Here is a 12,137-nt window from a genome sequence, read left to right on the forward strand (position 1 = left end):
CCCACCCCCGACAGGTTCTTCAGAAGACATTTGTGCTCAATCCACATGGCAGAGCGAGCTCCTTACAGCTCAGCCCTCTGTCATCACTGTCCCAGACAAGGCTCCATCTATCCGCCTCCCACAGCCTCTGCCCCAGGGGTCTCACCCAGGGGAATCCCCCACCTACCCCTTACCAACCTCCCGGTCCCTGGCCAGGGTGACACGGCAGGATCACACATTTGCATTTCCATCGTTTCCAGACTCACCCTGTTCTCGTCGTAGATGATCTGCACCAAGCTGCGATGTTTGGACTCGATAGGAGGCGGGGAGATGGGTTTTTCAGGCTCTGGTGGTTTGGCTGCTTCTTCCTCCAACTGTTGCTGTGGAAGGAGAGGGGGGAGGAGGAGGGTGAGTCACAGCGAGAAACGCAGCCGTCCCCGTCCACACGAGAGACTCTGCGGTGCCGCCACTGAGGCAGAAACCGCCATGGCAGAAGGCTTCCTGCGAGACATGGGCAGACTCAGGCTGCGGAGAGACGGGGAGAGGGAGCAGAGCTGCGTAGCATCCCCTGCCACGCAAGCGCTGCGCTGTCCTGCCCCAGGCACCTGGCCCCATGCTGGTGGGTCGGTGCTTTTTAGGCTTGGAGGATGAGGACTTGCCTTGAACGAGCCTCCTGGAGAGGGCTCGAGGCTAGAAATAATGATTTTACTGGAAACCCTTAAAGGGAACTGCAGGTCCAGCCCAGCTCCCTGCTGCTACCTGCCTCCAGGAGCGGTGGAGGAGCGAGGGGTGAGCAAGGCTGCTCTCCACCTTCAGCTTTATCTTGCGATGCTGTGGTTGGAGGAGACACCTCAGTATGACTGTTCTCGATTAAATGAATTGTGCAGCAGCTGCCCCTGCACCATGCAGCCAGATGAGCCAGTAAATACGGCAGAGCAGGCAGTAACACCGTGAATCCTGACGTCTCTGGTCAGAGTCAGCCCGACAGGACATGTGGCAACCCTCCTGGCCAAGGTGAGAGACGCAAAGTGCTCAAGAGGGCAAGCAACAGCTACAGGATTCCCTGCAGAGGACAGCACGGTGCCCAGACATGGGCCACGCAGACACCCTTTGGCGAAGTGTCACAGACAGCCCAAGCACCCAGGCTGCAAACACCTGCAGGGTGACCAGGCCACGCGGCTCCGGCCATCCCGGCAGGCAGAGGAGGAGCTGCTGAGGGCACCGGCACAGCATGAGCTGCCTTCCAGCCATCACGCTCTCCTGGGGAGGTGGTTTTGAGACTCATTCCTCTTCTCCCTTCACACAGGACAAGCCGTCCTGAGCAGAAACCACCAAGTAAGTCCAGGCTCCAACTAGAGAAAGCCCAGCAGAGGTGGACGGCCATCGCTCGGGTGACCTGCCCTCACAGAGGACAGAGCCCAGAAGCTCGTTTTGTTGGCTCTTCTGCTTTCTTACTGTTTTTACTGCATTGCCACAGCTCCACATTTCATGGTACCTAGGCTTTGAGGCACAGCGGCTGCATGCAAAAATACACCACGCCGTCCCCTCCAGCACCACGTGTCTGCCTGCGCTGGGACAATGCAACCCAAGGTGTGTATCTCATCCCAAGCTTTGCTCCCACTCACAGCAGAAACACCCATGTGACCAAGAGCTGCTCCACGAGCATGTCTACCACGTCCCCACAGTAAAATGCACCCAGTCCCAAAGCTGGCTTGAATGCTAACTACCCCCTTGGAGATGGAAAGCAGAAGGGAGGACGTCCACATATACACCTTTAGAGATCACTGATCTTTTAATGCGTTCCTACCCATCTGCGAGCCGCTCAGGCCATGGCAAACTTTAATTATAAAGTAGCAGATCTAAGAACGCACTTTTGAATATCGCCACGGGCAGCGGGCATGTCTGACACAGGACCTGCACCCTCTGGTTCTCCCGACTGGCATGAGGCAGAAGAGATCTGAGCCCTTCCAGTAAGTTTGAGGAATTGCTCAGCTGAAAGAGGAAATAACAGATTCCTCCAGGCTCCTCCTGGAGCCACGGGCTCCCTGCGAGGAAGGAGAGCACACACCGCACACGGCAGCTGCGGGGCAGCACAGGCACGGGAGAGGGAGCGTTGTCAAAAAACGCCTAGCATTTTTTCACTGCTCGGCTCTGAATCTCCAAATCCTCATATTTTTTTTTTCTGCAGCTAAAGCATCCCCTATTGAAGTAAGGGGGAAAACTGAGCGAGTCTTGTACTAGGAAGAAAATGCACCTGGGACTGAGAGCAACCGGCTTGCGCCAGAGGCGAGCACACCACCCTCCTCCCAGAGAAATCGGTGTCTGGTGGTCCGAGAAGAAGGTGGGCACCTATTCCTTCTCCAGATCATCTCTGCGCCTGTTGACGACACCTTTAGCAACACTAGGGCTGTAGGATGCAGTCCAAGAAAACACTTAGGCACCCAGATAGGCCTACTGGCTTGGCTGAGAAAACTCACACCCCTTAAATTAAATGTGTTTCAGTGGATGAAGCAACCCCACGCTGTGGACTCCATTCATGCTCCACCTCCCCACAGGTGGACATCTTTTCCCACACAGAGAAAAGCAGCAGCACAGGGAACACTGAGATATAGCCCCCCCCAAAAAAAGCTACCATTGCCAGCCAGACCAGGGAGCAGGCTGTGGCCGAGGCAGGCCAGCCCGGGCTCCGCACGCTGGCATCAGCATGCCCACCTTGGGGTCTCAACCTAGGGGTTACTCCAGTCACGTGTGAGGAAGGCCAGCAAACCGCCAGCTCGGACCATCTGCACCCTGGAAAGGGATGAACCTTCCCCAGCACCACAGGGATCCATCCTTTCCTGCCCGCAAAGAGCCACACCACCACGGTGTGCCAAAGGCACCCACCGCGCATGAAACAACCCCAAAGCTCCCTTCTCTTCTCAGCCCCAGCTGTTTCTCAGGTGGCCCAAATCACAGCACCGTGCAAAGGGGACAAGAGCTCTTCGGGAAGCCACGGCTGAAACCACAGGCTGCAAAGCTGTTCTCAACATCAGCCCCGGTACAGAAGGAGCGCTTCCAGGTACCTGCCCACTCTTGCTCGGTGTCCTAAGGCACCCCATCACACAACCTCACTCCCATGTGATAAACTCCAAAAACTCCAAAGAGTGAGCCACCAAAAGGGATCAGTCAAATCCTCTGCTTCTCTTGGGGAAAATATTTGGGTTTTAAAAAAAAAAAAAGTCATCAACTTGGCTACATTGTTCTGGAAACCCACAAAAATTCTGCAAAGGAGTCGGGTGTGTTGCAAGTGATTTCAGACAAGAGGATTTGATGGCGTATCAGGAAATGAAAGTTTGCCAGTAAGTGGAGGCTCATTAAAGGCAGCTCGTTTAAAGAAAAAAATACAAATCTAATTATAGCTAAAATACAGTAGAGAATTAAACTGTACTGTCTGTGGTGTAACACTGTACAGTTATTAAAGGGCCAGATGCTAGAAGTAAGGATGCGGGCAGGGTCTGCAGGCAGCACACCTGAGCGCAGCAGGTTCAGCCCATGACAGTCACCCCTGGGAGCTGTGGGAAATGGCAAAGTAAAATAGGTCAGGGTTCCCAGACACGGACAAAATGGATTTCTTAAAGGTCTGCCACAAAAACTAGGCTGGGACTGTGACCTTTACAGGGAGAGAAGCGTGATGACAGATGAGTCTTGACGGCTCCACACTCTCTCCCTCCTCACTCCCAGCAGTGGCTGCCCAAAAGCCCCCTCCTCTCCCCAAATGAAGGACAGTGCAGCCATGCTGAAGGGATGCAAGACGCCATCATTAGCCATAGCCCTGGCTCCTACAGCATCCATGGGCTGTAGGATCCAACCCATTTCCAAGTAGGGGAGGTGCCCTCTCCAGGTAAGAGTCCCTTTGGCTGGACCACATGCTGCAGAGGGGCCACTGGAGCCTGCGGCGCTGGCAGGAAGGTGGGTGACATTGCAGGAAGACCCCAGCCCCGCACGTACCAGCTCCTGTGCTGAAGGGACCTGCCCCACAAAGCCAAGGTCATTACACACACCCCCAGCTGCCACACTGCCTTGCGTTAGGCAGCCATCACCTGGGTACCGGGATGCTTCACCCGCCCAGGGGAGAGGAGAGGGCTTGCAGCCACAGGGCATCTCTGAAAACCACTTTCAAAGAGCTGAGGGGAGAACAGCAGAAACTCAGCCAGGAAATAGATGGAAGGGGAAACCCTGGAGCCCTTCCACCCAGCCAGCTCCACCTCCACCTCCATCACCAGGTGGGAGTGTTGTACTCCCAGAGAGCCCTTCGCCAAGCTCGGCACCCAGGGAGGCTCAGGTACCACTGTGGAAAACAGCCCAGCAGTTTATTTCTCCTTCAGATCCCCGGTACTGCTGCCAGGAATAAATGCATAAGAATTATTCCTCCCTGTCAGAAAGAGGGGGGAGAGAGGACTCAGTGAGAGATTGAAGCGCATATGGCACATGAATGAGCGGAGGATGGCTGATGGAGGTGGCCTTCTGCCAGGGGTGCGCAGGGTTTGGGGAAGGTTTCTCAGCTTGCTGAAGACATTTGCTTCTTGCAAAAGTCCAGGCAGAGCCTTCCTTGCCATTTCTGGAACGACCAAAGAGAGAGAGATGGTGGATTGGGGTTGGCTGGGATTTTTTTTTGCATAGCCTTTCCATACAAATGTATTTAATTACCCTGAGAAGGCCTCCCAAAGACAGAGGGGAAAAGCATTAGGATATTCCGGCTGCATACAATTTCCCCCCTGCTCTCTCTCCCGCTCCTGCAGGAGCAGTATCTGTTTCAGGCTGATTGCTTTCCCTCGCTCGTCTTTCTCCTGCGCTGACAGCTCAGATGCACAGATGGACAAAACGTTCCCGGAGCACCTCAAACAGTACCTCCCCCCCAAAATTGCATCTTCCCAGATGTGTCAGCTCTGCCGGAGGACCGGGCTGGGGAAGGATCCTGCCGGAGGGGAAAGGAGGCCATGTTGGGGGGGCGGGATTTGCTACCAAATGACTTTGTCACCATGTGTCAAAAAAAAAAAAAAAAATTTTTTTTAAAAGGGAAAAAGGAGGGGAGGGGATGTTTTTACTGCCAACAGCCACTTTCACCTTCTTCCCCACTCAGCAGAGCATTTTTGTGGGGAGGAAGAACCATAAAATTCGTTCAGAGGGAAGAAATAAAGTAACCAAGCAGCCAACAATAAAAAACCCATTTCCTTACGGAAGGACAGCTGGATTTTAACGGCAAGGAGCATATGCTGCTCCCGTCAGCTTCAACACCAGCTCCTCAGCATCTCTGAAAAAGGCAGTGGATCGGCCGAGTTGACAGTCCTGGCTGCCATGAGAGGGACCTTCACTGCCGTGCCCTGGAAGCCCTTCTCCAGAGTGGGAAATAACCGTGGTTTGCACCTCCTTCCTCAAATGTCAGTTAAAAACATGGACCAGCAGCCGGACTGCTAGGGGAGCGAGGACACCAACATTTTGTCTCAGCTTCCTAGGAGGGAGAGGGGAAAGGCTGGCTTCGCCCAATGCCCACCAAACCCAACAAGAGGAACTTCTGTGGTTTCCATCGCTCCAGATGTTCCTTTGGCCCCTGTGAGCCGGCACACAGGGCTGCTTCCTCACAGCCCCAGCACAGCTGTCTCTGCCCCCTCCTGGCTCCCTCTCCCTAAGCACTCTGATACCTCTGCAGATAAAAAGCAACACCAAAAAAAAAAGGTCCTTCACTTTAATTAAACCATATTGTTTGGAAACAAAATCCAAAGTATCCTGCTTTATCTTACAGGAAAGAATGGGATAGTATCTGCTATGGGAAAACATAGATCTGATGGGGAGGAAGGTCAACTGCATGCTCACCCTTGAGGAGACTTGCCTCATTCGACAGCCCCAGTAGAGGTTTTCCTCCATTCCCAAAAAATCCCTCGGGAGAGGTCGTTCCTCTCAGGCAGTTTGGGATTAGCAGCCATCAGGGAGTTTAGAAACTGGTCCCAAGCAAAGGCAATAAAACCACCAGTAAAGAGAGGCAGAGAGAAGTGATTTGCTTTAGGAAGTGAAAGCCTTTAAGTCTGAGTTTTTTCCCAGACATCCCCCAAGGTTTTGTCATATTAATCTCTTAATGGGTTTATGGTAATTGTATACATGGCAACACCGAGCAGGCGATCCTTCTGCTGGGGAGTGCTCTCATGCAGGGGGAAAGCACTAACTGAGAAGATCAGATTCAAATCCCCGGCTCAGACACAGCCCTGACTGGAGATGGACCAGGCGCTGCTCATGGCTGTGGAGTTGCGAAGCCCCAAGAAAGGGACTGGATGCACAGGAAGGGCTGTCAGGACATCACAGCAATGTTTTAAACAGCCCAGTACTACAACAGTGGCAGCAACAACACTGGGGAGGGACAATTGCTGGAAAAGAAAAAGAAAAGACCCTGTGCTAACGTTGGGCTGTACAGAGAACTCAAGCAACCCAGGCTGCGTTTCAAGCTCTGCCACTGACTGCTTGCATGACCATGGGCAAGTCACCAAGGACAGATTTTTCTCCCTTTAAGGTACTCTAACACGCAAAAGAGCCCACAAGCTGGGTTTCCAAAGCCCCCTCATCTTGCAACTACCAGCTCCAGACTGCTGGCACAGCAGCACCCACCCGAGTCACAACAGGGAGCATGGACACAGACCATCCTGGTGGCACCGGCACTGCCACTTCTCTGTGCACATATATGGGCAAGGATGGGGCATAAGGCAGCATGCAGAAGCGAGGACATGTGCTCCCCTCTGGACCACAGCCTCTTACCTGTTTCTTCTTCAGCTTGGAGATCTGCTGCTCCACCATGGTGATCTCACGGTCCACGCGGTCCATGTTCTGAATGAGCTCCTCCTTCGACAGCCGGGCTGGCAGCAGGTCCAGCTCGGCGTCGGGGTGAGCAGGGCTCACAGGCGACACGGGCTCCAGTTTGCCAGGCAGGCCACGATCCTGGGGAGCACAAAGCAACCAGGTCAGCTCTTTCCCAGGAGACTTTGGATCCTTCTCATCCTCCCATGCCAGCTGCCATAGCTCCCTGGCCCATTCCCAGCCCTCTGAGGCGCACACACCTCAAAACCCCGCTAGACTAAGCAGTACCAGCTGCCAGATCACATCACTACAGCGCTCCGCAACCTCCAGCATCTCCAGAGAGCACCAGATTAAGTCTCCCAGGGACATGAGAGCTGCTCTTCCTCCTGCCAAAGCCTTGGAGGCTCCCACCACCTTCAGTGCTACCCGCATTCCTACAGGATCAATAAACCCATCCGTATTCAGGGGCTCCCAGCAGCTTCTGGGAGCAGCATCCCTTCACATCTCAGCAGCCAGCTCAAGGTTACAACTTCTCTGCAAAAATGAGGTAGTCACAGACATCTCCTCCTGCGACACAGCCACGGCCGTGCTGGAAAGAGCAGCAGCATTAACCATGCAAAATGAAAAGGGGCTACGAGGGCAGTCCCCAGGAGGAAAGACGACCCCCATCTCCTTCGTGGAGGTCCTCCTTCCTTTCTCTTGTTAAATTCTCAGGGAGCTCCGAGCGTTGGATGTCTAATGCATCCATCCAAAAATGAAGAGAAAGGGGATAGGTGAGGTCAGTTGAGATAAAAATAGACTGAACTGATGAAAATCAGCTTTTTGCAAATTGCAGGTAAAGAGGCTGTCAGGTCAACAAGGCCCTTCAAGTCTGAGACAGGACAGATCAGCATAACCTCCACGGCCGTCACAGGGAGCAGCTCTAATAACCACGAGCTAGGGGCAGAGGGAAAACACATCAGAACATTCAGCTTCACCTCCAGCAACACACCAGCTTTGCTGAGCCCAACGAGCTGGTATCCCAGGAACATCCCGGAGCCACGACATCTCACCTGCACATCACCCTTCACCTCTCCAGCTCCAAATGAAGGAGCCCATCTCCTGCAAACACAAGTTGCATGTCTGGATGAGTTTGCCCACCACTGATGAACACACCTGGGAAGAAACAGCTGTTTAACAGCCACCAGCCACACAGACAGGGATCACGGCACACCAACAGCCTACCCTGACCCAGGATGCTCCTTTTTGGCAGCTACCCAACACCTTAATTAAAAGTTTATCTATTCATTTGCTTAGCAAGTGGATGAATTTCTTTTCCTGGAGGGGACAGGAAGAGGAGCTGAGGCTTGGTTTGTAACCATAAACCACTGCCAGGCCGGGCACCCAGCATGCCGCAGCTGCTGGGGAGGGGAAGGAAGGGGGGAGACAAACAAGTGACGAAGTTCACACAACTTTGCTACCTTCATTACAGCAGCCCTGTGTCTGCGGACGAAGCTGACATTATTCTGCACCAACCGGTGCTGAGCATCCTCCCCTCCGTGCAGACTCAGGGCCACCGGCGAGTGGCCAGGGCTACCCACCGACTCTCTCCCCGGGCTGGTGGTCCTGCGGGACAAGGGTGACATGATGGAGCTTGGTGGCACCAGGAGAGCATGGGCCTCTCTGTGCTCCTCTGTCTAGCAAGGGACATGGATGTTGGCCCTGGGTTGTTCACCAGCCCTGTTACAGATCACGCCAAATGTGGTGATCATGCAGATGCCACCTTGGCACTGCTCAGCACCTCAATAGCATCTGCTTACCGTGAAGCAGAACCACGTAGGGTGGCCTCCAGCCTGCTGTTGAGGGGGATGAAGCAGTGAGCTCCCTCCTGGGGAGGCTGCACCTACAGCTCCGCAGAGCCGCAGGGGACCTGGCTTCAAGGGCGGTCCCTGCCTGGTGGGGCTGTGCTGAGACGAGCTCTGCCCCATTCCCCTCCATAAAGGATGGGCAACGTCATCCACAGCAAAGCTGGAACAAGGGGAGACAAAGAGAATGTTTCCCAACAAAGTGGCCATGTCCCAGGACACCAGCATCCTTCGCTGGTACCTTCCTCCTCCTCTCCCCTGCTAAACCCCCTTCTAGCTGAAGGAGACATCAAGCCAGCCGGGGAGGAACCACTGCTGGGTGCAGCCTGGAGGTATCACCGCCCTTCCCACTGCTGCCAACAAGGGACAGAAAGCAACGGAGCAACCTGAAACCCCTTCCTCACTGTCCTGCGTGGGGCTCATCCAGGTCTAATTGCACAAAGGCACCAGAAAGCCAAGCTGTTTGTTTCCAGCATTTGTTCAAAAGAGAAACTAGAAGAACATTAAAGGTTTCTGGAGAATCCCAAAGATCCTGTCTTGTTTTACTTCCCCAGCATCAGACACAAAAAAAGGTCAGTCTGCTACAGCAGGAACGCTTTGTGTTCTCCACAACTGGGGGATTTTTTGGTGGTTTTGTCTTTTTTTTTTTTTTTCAAGCCAAGAGGACCAGAACCACCACAAGAAACAAAAGATAAATTAGGTGTTCATAAAATCTTGTTCAGATTAAGGCAGGGGAAGGGAAAGTGGCAAAGGCTTGTAGGTGGGCAGGTTTTTCTAAAGGCAAGTAAGCTACCGGCCAAAAATGCAGGACACAAAGACTTCTGTCTGTGCATGTGAAACAAAAGACACTATCTCATGTCTGCCAATATGCAAGACAGGGCATCTTTAAACTCCTACTTGGCCCAAAACCCTTTGGAAACCTGGTTTCCTGATATATTTTTACACTTTTACCTTGTAGAATCTGAAGTAAAATAGCAGCAAAGCTGAGTAAGGGGAACAGCTGCAAGTCACAGCACAAACCCCATCATCATCAGGTATTGGGAGATGATTATAGCAGCAGAGGGAGGCAATGTCCCTGGACCTCAAATAACTGGTCACTGTCATTTCACAAGCACCTCTCTAAATAAAGGAAATGACAAACAGCAAGACGAAGGAAAAGCCAAAACTAAAGGCAAAAAGAATCAAAATCTTGCCTATGCAACAGTGAAGTCCAAAAAGCAGAGCTCTCAGATTTACTCAAGGCACAAAAAAAATTCCTTCTTCTAAATCACAAAAATGGGTTGAAAAGAGGTTTGCAAAGACCAGCATCCACCCAGAGCCTGGGGTGGACTCTAATGGATGGAGATATTTCAACTACTGCTCTGTTTCCTTGCACTCTCAAGAAGCTGCTCAAAATATATTCCCTCCCCTTCAGACGGTATCATACCCAGGCTCTGAACAAGTGCAGTGTGAAACGTAAAATTCTTCTTATTAATGTGAAGTCACAGACTTCGAAACCAGCATGAGCCAGGAGAGCTGGAATAAATCTGCTGGAGGGAAGAAAACAATTACTGCATTACTCAAGTTGATATTTTCTCAGTAATTATACTGTTTCCATGTGATTTGTTTTTATACACGGCTAACAGCTACTGTAGTTCCTGTTTATCCCTGGCCTTATTATGTGATTTATGTGATAACAAGGGTGGGCGAGCGAGGGGCAGAGGCTGCATAAACCTTCCCACAGCAAGAGCAGATGCTGGCACTGAAGAAAACAATTATCACTGAGGAGTCTATCAAAGAGCAAGGCCAGGCTTTGGGGCTGGGTTTCTTCTACACGCTTTTATTCCTAACACAGATAACATTAATGGAGCAAGTCTGCCACACACTATTAGGTAGTGGCTTTAAAAACATGGGAGAAAGAGGGGAAAGGAAAAGGATAAGCCAACTGCCCGTCAACGCCCTGAAGGGCAAGTAAGCTTCCAGGTAAATTCCAACATCCCTGCCTTCAGACACACTGGCAACCAGGTCCACAAGAGAAAAGATGATGGGAACCCCAACCCTGGTCCCAGGACACGCCAGAACCTGCACCAGCCCATCACCTCCTCCTTGCTTTGCATCACCAACCCACCTCACAATGCTCCCAGGGAGCTCGGGGCAGTTGGTGGGACAGAGATGGGTGTCCGCGCCCTGCGTCAGCCCAGCCTCCATCAAGGGCAATTTTTCTCAGCTGCTTCCCACCCTCAGGAGATGGCAGAGCAGTAGCTCTGCTCCATCTGCACCTAACTCTGGCTGCAAAGTGATTTTGACCTTTCTGATCCCTTGCCCACATCGCCTGCCTTTTCAAAACTACAGCGGTGGAGCTTCAAAGCCTCCACAGCCCCAGTCAGTGCCGGCGCAGCACTGGTGCATACGGAGCGAACAGAGCCGCTTGCCCGGGACACCCCTCAGGATCTCTAGCACGGCACCGCGGTGTTTGCCCTACATATCATCCTCGCTAAGTCCTGGTGTCCCTCTGCCTTTCTAAACCAGATCATTAGTGATGCTCCCCCAGCCCAGGACAGAGATTCAGGGATGCCGACATCACCTCTTCCACAGTCTGTTCACTTTCTAATTATCAGCTGGCAGCAGCGTTTTCTGCTGGAGCACCAGGAGGGAATACGAGGTGTCATCTCCAATTCCTGCCCGCTCGCACATCTCACCTCCTCGCAGGCTGGAGAAGATTGCCAAAGCCGGCTGCTCAAATTGTGCCCAAATTAATTCCTCCAAAAAAAACCCCACACGAACAAAGGGTGGGCTTGTGATTGGGGTGGCCTGCCTGTGAGGATGCCTCCATCACCCGAGCCTCTCAGAGCAGCACAGAGCCAGCGAACATCGCTGAACCCCACCACCTGACATCGCTCCCCAAGCCCCGTCGGTGTGAGGTTGGGCGGCGCGGCAGCCAGCGACTCGTCCTCCGCTCGTCCACCCTGCCCAGGAACCCGCGGCCGAGTAGCATCTCACGCCCCAGCGGACGCAGAGCCTCAGGGCTTTCCCACACCCCCTGGGATGAAAACTGAGCAGGAGAGACAACACCCCACACCTCCATCCATCAGGTTGTAAGGTTAAAAACATGTCCATAAAACCCTTAAATGGGCCAGAATACAGACCAAAGGAATTTATTTTTTTTTTAATTGGAAGTGTCCAACACATTCTGGCATATCAGCAGCCCCAAGATGACGGCATTGACGGGGGGAAAAAAGTCAAAGGGGTCGAAAACTAACGTCACGTTTCCCCGGGGAGATGCACAAGTACAGAGTCAGAGAGCCCCAGCAGTGAAAAGTACATCGAGTTACTGCAGTTCTTTTGCTCGTGACCATCTGCTGTGCTAATGGCTCTTTCAGCAGCCCAACCCTTCCAACGGGGTTTTAATTCTTAAATACTGCTGGGCTCTCGGCTGGGCTGTTCAAAGGGGGATGTCGATGTGCTTGTAGGTGTACGCAGCGTGACTCCGGGGAGCACCTACAGTGCTGTTCACCA

The 12,137-nt window shown here is 52.8% G+C and overlaps 1 protein-coding gene across 1 annotated transcript in view; it reads right to left on the reverse strand.

Moving 5' to 3' along the window:
* Window positions 1-245: 245 nt before the first annotated feature.
* Window positions 246-12,137, reverse strand: part of LOC104158205 (nuclear receptor corepressor 2-like) — a gene marked incomplete at its 3' end in the record, with an annotated part of 40,795 nt that continues 28,903 nt past the window's right edge. Inside the window, exons 5-6 of the mRNA XM_009695789.1 lie at window positions 6,760-6,939; window positions 246-359 (exon numbers count right to left, since the gene is read on the reverse strand). Coding sequence (XP_009694091.1) covers window positions 246-359; window positions 6,760-6,939 — 294 coding nt within the window. The remainder of the gene's footprint in view (window positions 360-6,759; window positions 6,940-12,137) is intronic.

Source organism: Cariama cristata, unplaced genomic scaffold, assembly GCF_000690535.1.
Source record: "Cariama cristata isolate BGI_N322 unplaced genomic scaffold, ASM69053v1 scaffold32212, whole genome shotgun sequence".
Lineage (NCBI taxonomy): Eukaryota > Metazoa > Chordata > Aves > Cariamiformes > Cariamidae > Cariama > Cariama cristata.